This window comes from Micropterus dolomieu, linkage group LG17, assembly GCF_021292245.1.
Source record: "Micropterus dolomieu isolate WLL.071019.BEF.003 ecotype Adirondacks linkage group LG17, ASM2129224v1, whole genome shotgun sequence".
Classification (NCBI taxonomy): Eukaryota; Metazoa; Chordata; class Actinopteri; order Centrarchiformes; family Centrarchidae; genus Micropterus; species Micropterus dolomieu.
This window is the reverse complement of record NC_060166.1, coordinates 29,831,318-29,846,923: the sequence shown is the minus strand read 5'-3', so window position 1 is coordinate 29,846,923 and position 15,606 is coordinate 29,831,318. Positions and strand designations below refer to the sequence as shown.

The 15,606-nt window shown below is 38.1% G+C and overlaps 1 protein-coding gene across 1 annotated transcript in view; it reads right to left on the bottom strand.

Moving 5' to 3' along the window:
- Positions 1 to 5,076: 5,076 nt before the first annotated feature.
- The window catches only part of b3glcta (beta 3-glucosyltransferase a), a 61,961-nt gene continuing 51,431 nt past the window's right edge, over positions 5,077 to 15,606 (bottom strand). Inside the window, exons 12-15 of the mRNA XM_046073458.1 lie at positions 8,511 to 8,610; positions 7,964 to 8,083; positions 6,962 to 7,106; positions 5,077 to 5,623 (exon numbers count right to left, since the gene is read on the bottom strand). Coding sequence (XP_045929414.1) covers positions 5,456 to 5,623; positions 6,962 to 7,106; positions 7,964 to 8,083; positions 8,511 to 8,610 — 533 coding nt within the window. The 3' untranslated portion in view covers positions 5,077 to 5,455. The remainder of the gene's footprint in view (positions 5,624 to 6,961; positions 7,107 to 7,963; positions 8,084 to 8,510; positions 8,611 to 15,606) is intronic.

Genomic DNA, 15,606 nt, shown 5'->3' with positions numbered 1-15,606 from the left:
GCACCAATCATTACGTAAAAGCAGGATAGTAATATTTTCTGTGGCTCTGGAGGACGTTTTCTGAAGTTTGGAAAAATAATTGATGACGTCATCGTGTTTTTTTAGGTGGGCTTGAGACTACAAGTATTTGACAGAAAGCTTGCATTATAAACTGGAGGAATGATGTATAAAACCTCAGGGAAGACATGAACTGAAATATCCTATTGAGTTGCATTATGGGAAATGTGGGATGCTATATTTTTGACAAATTCAAGGGACCAAAAGTCAGGATTTCTTATCCTCTGCAGCTCTGACCATTCTTTTTGAAAATCTTTCTCGTGCAAGTGTCCCAACTTGGAACTATGGAAGGGCATTACTATGGGAATATTCCTTACACACTCCTAAATAAAGACCACCAATAAACTATAATTTTCTACAGCCTTAGAAAAGATCAGTCTGTACTCTTTGTGTACTATACAACCACGATGCAAATACTGTACACAACCAAATACAAAAAAGGCTGTAGTAGTACATATGGCAGGGGACTCTACAAAGTGATGAGCATGCTAGGACACCTCTGGGACACACTTGTTGTCTGACCAAAAAAATTTACAAGCGTGTCCTGGCCATGTAGATCACTTTTTTGTTTAGTGCAAACTGTATTTGGTTGCCGTTTGGTTGTATTTGCAGCATTGTAGCTAAATGCTGCACATGTGTTGTTAAATTGGTAAAGGTGTTTTCTAAATGTGCTTGTTGCAGTGTTGCAGTTACAGTGCTGCGCTCTCAGGACTCTCTGAGCTGTAGTATTAAGCCATGGGGACACTGTAAAAGCTGTGTAAAAACCAACAACTACATTCAGGACATACAACAACTTAAGATCATGATGCAAACATCTGAAAGTGCCACTCAGGAAAAAAAATACCTTCATAGTTTTTTTTTACCTGTACATGCTGTATACTGCATTGTTGTACTGTTAAATCAATAAAAAGTTGGTCTCTCTCACACACACACACACACAAAAACACATTTACCGTGAGAATATACATCAGTAGACTCCACTCACATCTTGGACAGCTAATACTGTCTCTCCCCATCAGGCAGATGATACAATGTCCCATGCTGCAGCCTGAACAGATACAAGGAGTCTGTTGTTCCCCTGCCAATAAAACTGATTAGCTCAGAATGATAGTCTGGGTCTCCACTGTACAAACACACACTGCCTCACATTCCTATTCTGCCCTTCCTCTCCTTAGTTCCTATTATTTATTCATAGCGAGTGGTTATGCACAGTATTTGGACAGGTTTTCTTTCATAGTGTGTCATTAATTGCATTGTTGTGTTTTTTATTCTGCACTGCTGTTTATCCTGAATTGTTTTTTATAATGTTTTGACTTTCGTGTCCTTGCTGCTGTGACTTCCATGTCCAAGACAAATTTCTGCAATAAAGTTTATTTGATCTAATCTAATCTTCACTTAGAATAAGCAGCTGGCGGAGGATAAGTATTCAGAAATATTTTAATCGATTTCAGTAGCCTGACACTATGACAGCATACTATTTATTTTACTATTGAACTAGCTATAAAACCAATCTTGTTTAAGTGTTGGTTAAAAACTGGTAGCATTTTGACTTTCAGCTCTTGTCCTTGGCCTGGCTATTTTGCAACCCGCACACTTACCAGCACATTGACCCGAGTTTAACACTTTCTGTATTATCCACCCCCCCACCCCTCTCAAGATCACTATTCTAATTTGACACCAAGTTTATTGTGAGGGGCTTAATTGTGCAGGCACAATCATATTACCCTTACGGGACACTGATGAATTATACATATACAAGAAAATAATTAATTTGTCCGCCGTGCCAATTCATTGTCATGGTTTTCTTATTCCAAATAGACAAGCAAAGAGATGACTCCTGCTGAGCAACACCTTTTGAATGCATAAGGTTTAAAATCAGTAGAACTTAATTTTATTGGATAGTGTCAGTGAAATTTCCCCTGGGTAAAACAAGATTTTAGACAGCTCTATGGCTTCGGTATCTGCATCTATATTAAACTGTTAATATACAAGCAATGTTAAACATTGGGCTCATCAATCACTGCCTGGCAAATTTCTGGCCCTACGTGTGACACGGAGGTGGGAGTGTAACTGTCAGTGGTCTCACATTAAGGAGAAAACATTCAAATGCAACGAGTTATGAATAAATCAGTTTGCACCCTCAACCTGACCCTTTCCTGCTTGTTTTGTGTTTACTAAATGATTCAGTTTGGCAAATTATTCAGACTATTGAAAATTAGAGGGGAAAAATGGGTTAAAATTAAAATTAGTAGAACTGGTGGAAATATCATTGGTTTTGCAAGTGTCAGGAATCACCAAAGCCATTTCTACAAGATTGTATGGCAATTTATCCAATAACATTAGTTGTTAAAATATTTCAGACAGGAATAAAAGTGGTGGACTGACCAACAGACCAACAGTTGCCATCCCTACAGAGCAATGCCGCTAGCATATAAATTGCCACAACATAAATATGATAAGTTTATTTTTACCTTTATTTTTACCTAATGAGATCACTTACTGTAACTGTTGGAATTGTTTTGCTAAAGAGATCTTTGCAGTCACTGTTGTTCTCCTGAGGGGATGGAAAACGGACTGGCATCAAGTGAGAAAACTGAGTGATGATAAAAGCCTCAGCTGAGTCGACTCTGACAGAGATTTGAGATGTGGCATCTCTTCTCATCGGCTCCATTTTGGAGACCCTGCTGATCACAGTGAATCCTCAGAGGAAAACGCACTCATGTTCAAACAGCCCTAAATTAAATTTCTAAACCCTCCAACTGCTCTCCAGCCAGGACTCTCCACAACTCACACATGCTTTTATTCAAAGAAAGTTTTATGAATGATAACGTAAACCTAAGAAAAAAAGTTAAAGGCAGACATTGAAAGAAAGAAATATGATGACAACCTGAATGTTTTCAATAGCTCATTAATCTAATTAACTGCTTCAAACGGACTAATAAAGGTTAGGGTTAGGTCAATAGGTGACACCTGCTTCTGCTCCCAACATGATTCTTAAGGGCTGGTTCGCTGGCCTTTGGAAAGTAGTTCAAATGAAAACCCGGACCCTGGAGAGAGATTTTGATGTTGATTTTTTGGTGTAATTTTGCAGTGTTTCAAGAACACAAAATTAAATTCACATCCATTGTATTGGGAGAGAGGCAGGGAAATAAACACATGGACATGCAAAACTGAAACTTTCTGCATGACACCTATGTTTTTTGTAATTTGAGTGAGTTTAAAATTGACACAAAAAGCTCAACACAGGCTATTGGCATAGTTATGAACAATATAATCAAATCACAAACCCTGGATAAAATGTGTGAATTATGATGATACCAAAGAGGACAAAAGGCAAAAAAACCCATATTTACGAAAACCAAAACAGTCCACAGAGCAATACTGTGGCAGAAATGACTGGAATTAGTTAATGTAGGCATCTGTGATGTTTTTTGAAGCACATGATGCAAAGTCCCTTCAGTGACTTAAATGATCATCAAAGCAATATTCATAGCTGCATAGCTGATGTTTAAAGCCAGGTTTGGACATCACTCTGTAGACTGCAGTGCTCTTATCACTGAGGACACTGAAGTTTTTTTTCTGTGAAAATTTGAATTTCTCTGCAGGGGAGTTTACAGTTTGACAGTTACACATTATGCTTTTTGAAGATTCCATATCTTTAGGCCAAATAAATAAAATATAAATAAAGTATTTCCACTTCAGAGTTTTACATCTGGAAGTGTGGAGAGGCTCTGAAACAGCGTTTATACCTATATGTAGGAAATAATATTTACAGATAATATAATCAAGTAGTTCACCTAATAAATAAAATGTGACACATTCTAAAATTTCTTTTTTTTTTTTACTTTAAATTACAGTGATACGCTCATCTTCCCTCCCTTCACTGTTTTGGACAAGGATTAAAGAATAAAATTCAACACCAAAACTAGGACATTGTTGCTGACATCCTAGAAATATTGGCAGAGCAAGCATGTTGTGTGGACCTACTTTGAATTACGCAGAGGATTTCCCCTCAGTGCAAATCACTGCCTCACCACCACTCATCACTCCATGTGGGGTGAGTCCCACTAGGAATTTAACTGGTTTCCTGCAAATAGGTTACCATTCATAGATGTGTTAGGAGATGTCTTCTTGACTTATTGCACTGCTTCAAATGCCTGAGGCTAATAGACTTTTCATGAACTCGAGCTGGCCTAGTGTGCTATAAGGACAGTGAAAATTTAGCACCACAATACTGACAGAATATGCGAGTAGAGGAACATTTTCTGTATTACAGTGTACATTTCACACACTGACAGTAATGACTTTTCCCACATTAACATTTCAAATTTTCATTACTTCAGTGTAATTAATATCGAGCCCTTTTATTATCCTCAGGTTTTCTAAAGCTTTTGTGACCATTATGAGGTGGCAGTTACATCCATTTTTTTTAATGAAGCATTACAGCTGCAAATTAATTTTTTAAGATGGCAAACAGCCAGGAGAAAGGTTTAATACATCTACCAAGGCTCAAGGTCCCTGAAAGACCTTTAAAATGGTCAGCAAATTATTAACAATTGACAATTAATTATTTGAGATGAAAGAAGTGAAAATGAAAAATTGGTATTGATGTTGATAAAGCCATTTTCTATCCCATACTACAGCTAATATTTTACAAGAAAGAATGTTAATGAAAATATGCTAATTCTTTGTTCCCGTGACTGAGGTCAAAGCCGGCCTTGAGAAACAGATGGTTTCGGCCACAAACGTAATGAAGGTGAGTTTAAAGTAAACGCAAGACGTTTATCTGCCTGAGCAGCAGTAGGACCCTTTTTAGACTACATGTTGGGTACATTCTGGAAGTAATTACAAACCTTCAGCATGCTTTAGAGAGCTTTAATGCTGCCATTTAGCAACAGTCTGTGTTCATATTGTAGTTTTATCCTCAATTAACCTTAAACAACTTCATAATTTATACATTACTGGTTTAAACTAAATCCCAATAATAGGCCTCCAGTGAAATAGAAAAGCAAAACATTCTCAAATATTTACACCTTTATGACAAAATAGAGCAAATTGTACAGTATTAGTGATCTTGACTTTTTGAAAGATACAGTATCTCCCAAAGAGGAAGATTATCCTCTGTAAGGTTAAGAATATACATAGGATATAAATATACACATGTAACATTAATATTTCCAAAAAAACAGTAACCTCAACATGCAACTCAGTCATGAAAACACTCAAATATTAAGTCATGGACACACGTGCCCATGGTCCCTCTTAATTACAGTTCGACATCAACAATACAAAAACATTTACATCTGCGAAGGACACTATTTCAGTTCCATGACTCCATAACACACACACGCTGTACATATATACATATTCATACAGGCTAGTGCTGTGCTTAAAATTACTATAACTCTATCTTAGCGCTCTTATTCAGTCCATCCGAAGCTTTTGTCACCAGGTCATCCTTAAGCCATTTATTGAAAACAGCAACCGGGTTGATGTTCCAGTGTTTATGGAAAGAGATGGGCACCTGGTGAGCTAAGAAGTCCCTGGCATAGTCCTCTGGGCGTGCCTGGAAGGTAAGATTAAGTACAGTAATTTATATTTGGAAGCAGTCACAAGAGACTGCGTGCAAGTGCTACAGCGTGAAGGCGTTAAAGTGAAAGTACTGAAAACTGAGCAACTGAAACTTTTTAGAAAGGATTTAAACTAAATATCAGAAACTGAATTATTAAGTTGTAACAACTTGATTTTTAAAAAATTGGCTGACACACTGACAGAGCGACCTATAATTTGGGGTAAATCAATATTTTGATAACACTCATGGTGTTCACTTATCACTTTATTCAGGACTTGATTGTACTTGTTAATTACAACTTTTTTTTTTACAGAAAGCATTTTGAAATGTCAGAGTAGGAAAAGCAAAGTCGTAAATAATAAAATTCATGATGGCTACACTCCATTTAGCTGCTTTAGTGTCAGGGTCCTGGTATTGCCCATGTGCTGTGATTGTTAATGTTAACACCTGTGATGTTCCTACAATGATAAGTCAAAATGTCTGCTGTGAAAAAGGCCTACTGATATTTGTATTTGGAGATTAGTAACCTCAGATAATTCACAGCATAGCTCCGCCCACCTTCAACCTATATGTAATGCCACATTCATGTCAGAGTTACTATAGTATGCCGTTTACATCAAAATCCAAGTTATAATTACAGATTCTTCCATCATTCAAGGTAATAAAACACATATTTAATTGATATAATAGAATAATGTTATTGCACAGTGAACATGAACAGTAGCAATTTATACCCTTCTTTATCACCCCATGTGTGAATCAAATCAAATCAGGTTTACTGTCACATACACAAATCATTCAATAGTCCAATGTCTAGTGAAATTCGTTCTCTGCATTTAACCCATCCTAAGTATTAGGAGCAGTGGGCAGCCACTATGCATTGCCAACTCCAATTCGAAAGCCAGTGCCTTGGTCATGTGGGGAAAACATGCAATCTCCACACAATAGCCGGGATATGGACCCAGAAACTTCTTGCTGTGAGGTGACAGACCCAACCACTGAGTTTCTCTGAAAAGAAATCCCTGTCAGCCAAAACCTCAGATATCCCTCTGTTCTGAACGCTCTGTTTTCAACTGTTTTTTCTACTAACGGCTCAGTATGATGTCATTCCGAGCCGGATTTCCATATATGGTCATTTGCATGGCATGGCATGGCATTTCAATATGGAGTTGGTCCCCGGGTGCCGTATAGTGGCTGCCCACTGCTCCCTTCAAGGTATGGGTTAAATGCAGAGGGTGAATTTCGCAACATGTATGTGTTTGTGACAATAAAGTACGTTCTTCAAATACACACAGAGACCCAAAGAAAGTATTATAAGAGTGTGAATGCAACCTGGTGGAAGAGTGGACTGTGTGTGACAGGAAGTCCGAGAGCATTTAGGCACATTCCTAGGACCATGTCATCCGGCGCATCATTGCTGTAGCATTTGCAGCCGCTGTCGAGAAGTCTGACCACAGCCTCCCTGCTGAACACCATACTGCAGCAACACAGAGACGGACATCAAAAACATACAAAATAAATACATAACAAGGCCGCTAAATTTAAGAATAAGCAAATGTTGTAAATGGCCAGAAAATAATGTGTATGATTTCATCTTAAGATTTATTGTGCTTTTTTTCATTCATTCGGTGAGACGCTGACAGAGTAGGGAGTGAAACATCAAATCAAGCTCAGGGGGAGATGTGGTTTTCTGTGAATCGGCTCTGTACAATGATATGACACGTCTTCGAAAAGAGAGGCAATTACACATGAAAAAAACAAATCTTAGGCTGCCAAAAAAAAAAAATCGCACATTGACACTCAATGTGGTTGTTGGGAGTTATCACTTTTCATAAAACTGGCAGTTGGAGTGCTACAAAGTGTCACAGCAAATGAAGAGTCCCTAAATAGAGTTTCTCACACAGCTCACTCAGAGCTCAAGATTTATCTATAGTACAGCTTTCCTCCACCACTGACAGCTGACACTGTGCTTATTGCCCACTTTTGCTCGCATGTAATAACACAGCTTTAAAATATGGATCTAATTGAATTACATTATTTGCTTTTTTTGCAGCAACCAACAGTTTGTATTATGTACTGTGAGTATTAAACATAGCCTCCCTGTCCTGTCTTATCAACTGATGACCGCCCATTTACTGTATTTTGTGGTGATTTATTCCGTATTCTTATTGAGTATCTTGTAATGCAGCCTACAAAACTAAACTGAACTTAAGGAAGCAGCATACTCTTAAACTGAATGGAAATGGTTTACCTGTACATTACAGATTTTATAGTCCCTCTGCTGCGCTGTATTTTTCATCATTATTCCCCAAGTATTTGAGCTGTGAAACTCACCCTCCACCTCCCGTGATGTAGCTGTAGCCGCCTTGGCTCAGGCCGTAGCCGTACCTCTCTCCTAGACACACTGGTTCGGAAGGGTTGTAACAACTCAGCAAGACTTGCAGTCTGGGGAGACTGCAGACAGCAAAGATCAAACTCATCATCATCATCATCATACACACATATGAAACTGTCTATTTAGAAGCTGAAATAACTGCTCTCCCTGAGGCATTATTACACATCCAGAGGCTTCCAAATGAAGGGGCAACCTGACAGATATAAAGTGAGGCTGGCTGAATTTCTGTACTGAGCTTTTTAGATGCTCTACAAGATGATAATATCTCTGGAACTCATTTTACCAAAATGACTTCATTCCAAGCACTTCTTTCTTTCACTGTGTAAACCTTTTCATGGTAGAATCTAGTAGAAAAATTTATGAATAAATGTCAGTCTAAGTTTGAGAAAAATCAAAGACATTTCAAGAACGATACGTTGAGGCGTGGCTGAAAAAGGGGGAGAACGCCACGTTGAAAAACCTAATCCCAAGCATGTATATATATACCTGATAAGTGTGTCATCATCCACAACAAGGAGCCACTTGGTGTTTGGGACAGAGCTGCTTAGAAATCTTTGAAGGATTGCAAATGTTTTCCCACAGTGGCCTGCAAATAAAGACATGCTATTAATAGACTGGCCTGTACAACTTAATCACATATTGATCATGTGATGTTTTCTGGTTTAAGATAAATGAAGTTACAGGAAGAAAAACGCACTAGGCATAAGCAGGTATTTACACGCACACACGCCTGCATTCACAAAAATGCATAACACAGGACAACACCACTGCCACCTAAAGAAAAAACTATAGTAACAAATTACGCTAATAATAAAGGATTTTGAAGGCAGCAGGCAAACCAACAGTCACAATTAGTTAACTACAAAACAGTAAACATTTTACTTTAAAAAAGACATTACTGTAAGGCAGGGGTCTCAAACTCCCGGCCCAACTCCCCCCTCAGTCTGGCCCGTGAAAAATCCAGCTGTCCAAATTATTTTTTTATTTAATTATATTTTATAGCTCATTCATGTCAATTCAAGCTACCAATTTGAAATAATTAAAATAAAAGCACAATTTTTAAATGCATTTCGTTTGTCATGCCAAAGGTCAAAGGAAAGGTGGCCGCAAATGCCTGCTCTGGGCTGAAGTAGAAAGATGTCGCTGTCCAAATCGAAACGGAAGGTGGATGATAAACAGACTGTTTCAAGAAAGATGTACAAAGCAGTATTTTTTTGGAGTTTAACAGAAAAGCTACCTGCCTGATATGCAACGAAAAAGTTGCTGTTTTAAAGGAATATAATATCAAGCATTACGGACTAAACACAGGGAGATGAGAGGACAACACGAGCCACCTAGAGATTTATATCTCAGCAAAGTCTTTTTCATTAAACCATGAAGGACGCTGAAACTGCAGTTGAAGCAAGTTATGTTGTGAGTTAAAGAATCACCAGTTTCTGAAGGACTTTGTGTTGAAAGTTGCAGAAATTTATGTGCAGAAAAAATTAGCTTGTTCAACAATATCACTAAGCGCTATCAGCAAACTTATTTTGACTGCTGGTTTACCATGGAGCAGGCTCGTTGGCATTACAACTAACGGACTGATGGCGCTGGTACAAAGAAAGTTAGAAGAGGAAAAAGCAGGTCCAGCAGTTGTGCTACACTGCATTATAGCCTACACCAACAGACACTGTGCAGCAAGTGCTTGAAATATGAAAATGTCATATTTGTTGTCTGTTGCATATGGAACGTATTGACTTGCAGTGTAACAGTGGACTTAAAACCACATTCAGGAAAATCAGATCTGACTGGACAATTTCTGAGAGACTTCTCTCCATCCTTCCAAGAACAGTCCAAAGTCAGTCAGTTATGTGCCTTTTTGGAAGCAAATATCTGTGTATGAACTGAAAAGGACAGGTCTTACTAAGGCTTTCAAATTGATGCCCATCTTCAAGTTATAGCTACTCAGGGTTTAAACTCCAACATCCATCAACATCAACATCCTTAGTTGTGTGAGACGAAGCGCTGCCAGGTGTCTGGCAAAAATTAAAATGAAGTAAGCCTATGAGCCTACAAGGTACAAAGTATTCAAGGATTTCATTTGTTAGTTCAGTGTTAAATTGAAATGTATAAAACTGATGCTGGCATTTTTTATTTTGCACTAGATTTAGGTAACTTTTTGACTTTTGTGCTTTTTGACTTAAGCGCAATTATTAGACAGCTTTAATTTACAAGCACACATGGATGTAGGTGGCCACTGCAGTGATCAAACAAGGGACTTTTCATTTAAGGGGAGACATTGCCACCTTTTCAAGATTTGTATTGTACAGCACTAAAGAAAATATTTTGAACACGAGGATGTGTCCTCTAGAGCTTTGTGAGCAGAAAGAAAGCCTTGTCTATATTCTGACATCTCAAACAAATAATAAGTTATGTTTGGCATGATGGGCCAGGAAGATCAAACTTTTACTCTGGTATGTTTGACATGAGTGCCAGACGGAACAAAATGTTCTGCCAACTCCTGAAAACAAAAACAATGATGTGGTAGTACAGAACAAATACAAGGAACCCAAAGAAGTATAACCATTAGAATCCAAATATCTGCTCACCATCAGGACTGAGAGCTCAGACATGGAAATCCCTAGTGGTAAGCGTCACAAAGAATACTGAGGTCCTACTGATTTATTTATAAGGCACCCAAGGTGTTTTTTACTAGTATCTGAATATAGAATAAGAATAAGAAAGGACACCTTGAACTGCGGACAAGAATAAAATTCAAAAAACACACTTTTAGAGGCAGATTCCCCTGGTAATAAGACAAGCCTGGTAATCTTTCTTCAAGTTGGAGGAGTTTAGTTCAGGGGTCTGGAAAGACGAAGTAGCTTCCACATCCATCTCATACAGTATTGGCACAAAAAAAAAAAGAGACCTACCACTGCTAAATTTACATGAACATAATGCTACGGTTCCCTTTTGGCCTCAGAAGTGTCTTCCACCATCAGGTCTTTTTTTGCCCGACACAGTGGAGGAAAGTACAATACACATGACCATGAATAGTTTGAGTATTTACTTGATAAAGTTCCTATGCTATTTTTCCATTTCAAGGTCTTACATCAGCCTTCCCTTCACTAGCTCAGACAGATCTAAAACTTTTAAACTCAGATTGTGGAGTTAAAATATATATACTGTAAGTCTTGTGTGTTTTCACCAGACTAAAAATTTCTTTGGGACTATAGGTGGCAACATGATAACCCAGACACTTTTAATTGGATCAAAGCTTGTTTCTGATGCAGTTTATAAAATTATCTAGCACTTTTTTCTCTTTTCTTTCCTTTATTTTTTTATTAATGCATTTATTTTACAAATCTCAGTACAAAGCTTTATTAGTATGATGATTCCCCCCCCACACCTTATACTGCTTAAATTGATTAGATTGCTTGGAATTCTGAACTTATACTGTATTACTTTATTTTACAGACATAGATAAGTTATGAAACTTGTCTTTCAATGCATAGGCAAGTCAACGGAATCAATGAGGAAGCTGAAAAAATAAAGAATAATGAAGGTGACAGATTCCTGACATACTGATGCCTGTTGACTGTTGATGAACTCCAGCCATGTTTGCAGCAGTCTTTAACATACATCTTGAAGTGTTGAAAAAGGAACAGAAAGAGTTCAACAAAAAAAAGACATTATGTATGTCCTGACTTTGACTGTTGTCCAATAACTGATTCAATATCAGTATGTAGGTATTTGAGGAACTGCATATTTTTCATTTTACCTCAGTCATATAACATTTCAGTGCATGCTTATCTGATTAACACAGTGGCCAGTGACTTTACAACATGTCCCTATGTGCCTGACTTGCTTAAACAAGTGCCAGTCCCATTTTCACCATTTTCTAGATACCACACTTAAACCACTGTAAAAAAAACAATCTACTGCATCATTTCAGGTTGCAAGTGACATTAATAATGCTCATGTTTCATTGACAGTATGCATAGTTACTAAACTCAAAGTAGATTCAGCATCTGGCTGCTTACCAAATTATACAAAATCCCCCTGTCTTGATGATGGACTGTGGATTGCTGCCAAAGTATGAACACTCGATTGTTGTCTCCCGAAAGTAAAAATTCTGGCATGCAGTGGAAGGCAAAATTAAAGAGAAGGAGACACTTTCTCCTGGATAATATATGAGAAAGACTTATCCAACATTGGCTTCTAAAAAATACTATCATTTACTGGTTGAGAGGAGCAGAGCCATGGCTTTTTCTAGAGTAAGACATCAAACTCACAAGTAAGTCACACCAACTCTCGATCCCCCGGGTTAGGGAACGTCGAGTTATGTAAATGAGCAGGTTTGAGGAGTCAGACAACTTCCACTTGAATTTTGTTTCTGTCATGGCATAACCAGCTGCCAGCCTGTCAGCTTGGCAGTATGCAAACTGTGCATGGAAGCACACATCATCTCCTGTCCTGACCCCAGTATCTTGTCAAATGGAGTGAGATTATTTTGACAAATACCATTAAAAAATCTGGAATATTTAGGCTGCTCTGTTTAGTGGAAATGACTGAACAGACAACCACTTAACTAATCTTTAGCTCAGAACAGGTCCACTAAACAAAACAACAATTAGTGCTACAATTAGTCTTTTTACCTACCTAACTACCAGAAGTGCTATAATACTAGAAATTGCTTTATATTTCAAGCAAACATGGAGGATTAGATGTTTTTGTCCTAGCTATATATCATAGCAAATGTAACATTTTGGTTTGGTTTGGACTGTTGGTTGATTTAACAATTTTAACAGATCTCCCTGGGTTGCGGGAATATTTACAAATTATAATATTTTCTGACATTTCACCAAACTATTATTAATTGAGAAAAACATTATTGATAATTAAAATAATTGTTAGTTGAAGCCCTATTACCAACCTTATCTAATGACTTGTTATCTATTGCAATCTACTACTCTGCAATAAACCTTGTGATGGTTTTAATGTGTCTTTTGTTGACTGTCACAGTTGCATGTATGGCCATTCTTAGGCTTCAGATAGTGATGATGTACTATTATACTCAGTGGTGTTTCTGGACATTTGATACACCTTTCGGTATAATGCCATCTAGTACCATGCAGTTAGTAAATCAATATAATACTGTACCAATATGAAAGACGGTTTAATTCCTTAATAAAACCAAGGGCTGAATTAGGTCTAAATTCAACATGGCTTTTAAAACTATCCCTGCACAGTATGAACATGTTTACACTTACAGTTAACAAAGTCATTTGCTGTATGATATAATCAGGTAACCACATGTTAAGCCATCTCTCAGGGATTTTAATGTTCCTAAAATCGATTTTATCTTTATGTAAAGGCTGGTTTCAGTCACAAGTGGCACAAAAAAAATTAGACATCATCGATGCATTATAAGCAGACTGTGGTCTATGATCTGCCATACTGAAGTCAGGGCAAGGATTGCATTTTGCACACACGTTTGCATTTTACTGGTGACCTTTTGTGGTTTTACTGGTTTTTACCAATACGGAAGGAAAATAACAAGCAGCAGGCTAGACAAAAACTGATGTATTGCCTAGCTCTTCAAAAGATCAACAATATCTAGTAGCAGTTTGAAATTCCTCTGTCACTGCTGATTCCTGCTGCTGTCATGTGGTAAGCTGACAGAGATAACTTTATTCTGCATGCGACATCAAGGTTTGTTTCCCATTGCGAGTGATGTTAAGGTTTGAAATCAGATTGAAATTGAATTTGAGCAGCTGGGGTGAGACACATCATCAGAAATCTGATCAAAATTAAATCAGTAGAAGACTCCAAGCCGTCAGGGTGGGCACCACTACATCATCAATCATCACCAACACCGGAGCCCCTCAAGACTGTGTTCTGAGCCTCTTTCTGTATACCTTCTACAATGACTGTCATATGACTGCAAATAAATAAATATATATATTAAATGATATATAATGATTAAAATATTTCTTGTAAATCTCAACTTAAACATTAATGTAATCAAACCAAATATAAAACCAAAGCTATTTGCCACTGCCAGGGCATTACCTTTTATCTAGCTTGTTAAAACATGTTACCATCCAGCATAAACAGTCTATGTTCAGTAGCAAGTGTCCCTGTTAGAGTGAGGTGAAGTGGTCGCCTCACGCACATGTCCGCTGCCCAAGTTGAATTGTTTTGAACTTTTTGTATGCGACGCGGAGCACAAATCATTGGAAGAGAGACTGATCCTCGCTGTTTGTGAGTTTCCAGAATCTATTACTGTTTACTAAACAGGACATCAACAGGAGGGAATTCACATGGCAGAGCATCCCCGCAAAACTAGATGAAGGCTTATCAGGTAAAGTTGTGTATAATTTTAACTTTTTATTTTAAGTTAAATAGGCTACAGCTGTGTAGCGCACAGAAGGTGTTGCCATGATTACTTAGGATGTTCCTAAGACCGTCATCTTCCCCTATAGGTCTACTAATCAGCATTTGATCGCTTGTCTTGCTTTTGTTTATCTACTTCTCCCACATGCTGCATCCAAAGTAGTCTGCCTAATCCTCCCTCCACTGCTCCAACTGTTTGGGTGGGTGATTTGCAGGCTGATCAACTTCCCACCCCTCCTGTAACCCATGGTTTGACTGTAGGCTTATGTGTATTCAGACCCAGTGAGCAACGGACTTTCAAAATAATAATAAAAACTGCATTAACATGCCATAAAATAATTGTCGGCATTAATTAATTAATGCATTAACGTGATAACACGATAACATACCCATCACTATTAGCAAATTAAGTTAAGTTATTGAGAGTTAGGCTAATGGAAGGTGATTGCCTAGCACAATAAAAAATGCACTAAGCTGCTTTTTTTTATAAAAAGCCAAACTTGCACTTCTCAAAGACAATAACTCAGGCATGGCCTAACAGCACTCCATCTTCCAATTCACTCAGTGGTGCACAGAGAATAACCTACTCCAGAATGCCACCAAGACTGAGGAACTACTCACTGAAACCCAGTACCCCCCTCTGCCACATCTTCATCAACAGTGAGCCAGGTGAGATGGTGGAGAGATTAAAGTACTTCAGAATCACCCTTGACAATAAACTCAGCTTTGAACATCACACTGCTGACATCCATAAACGTGGCCAACTGAGGCATCCGGAAACTCGGAGCACTCTCAGTCACACCCCACCTTCTGTTTCTCTAGAAAGGAGCATCGTAGAACCCATCCTCCTCTACTTCTCCTGCTCCATATGCAAATTCACCATGCTCACTGTCCCCAACAGGAACAAACTCAAAATCACACACAATTCCTCTAAAACCATTCGTCTCTCTACTCCATACCTCAAGGCCCTCACTGATACTGCCATCACATGTAAAAACCGTAGCACACAGCCCCCTCTGAACTCTGAAGTCTTTATTCTACTCTACTCGGGCTGCAGATACAGATCTTTGATCTTTAAAAAAGCATGCATCACTTCCCTCAACAAACTGTAGCAATAACACCATCATCTATCCATCCATTTATCTATCCATCCATCCATCTATCCATCTATCCATCCATCCATCCATCGTAATGATTCAAGGAT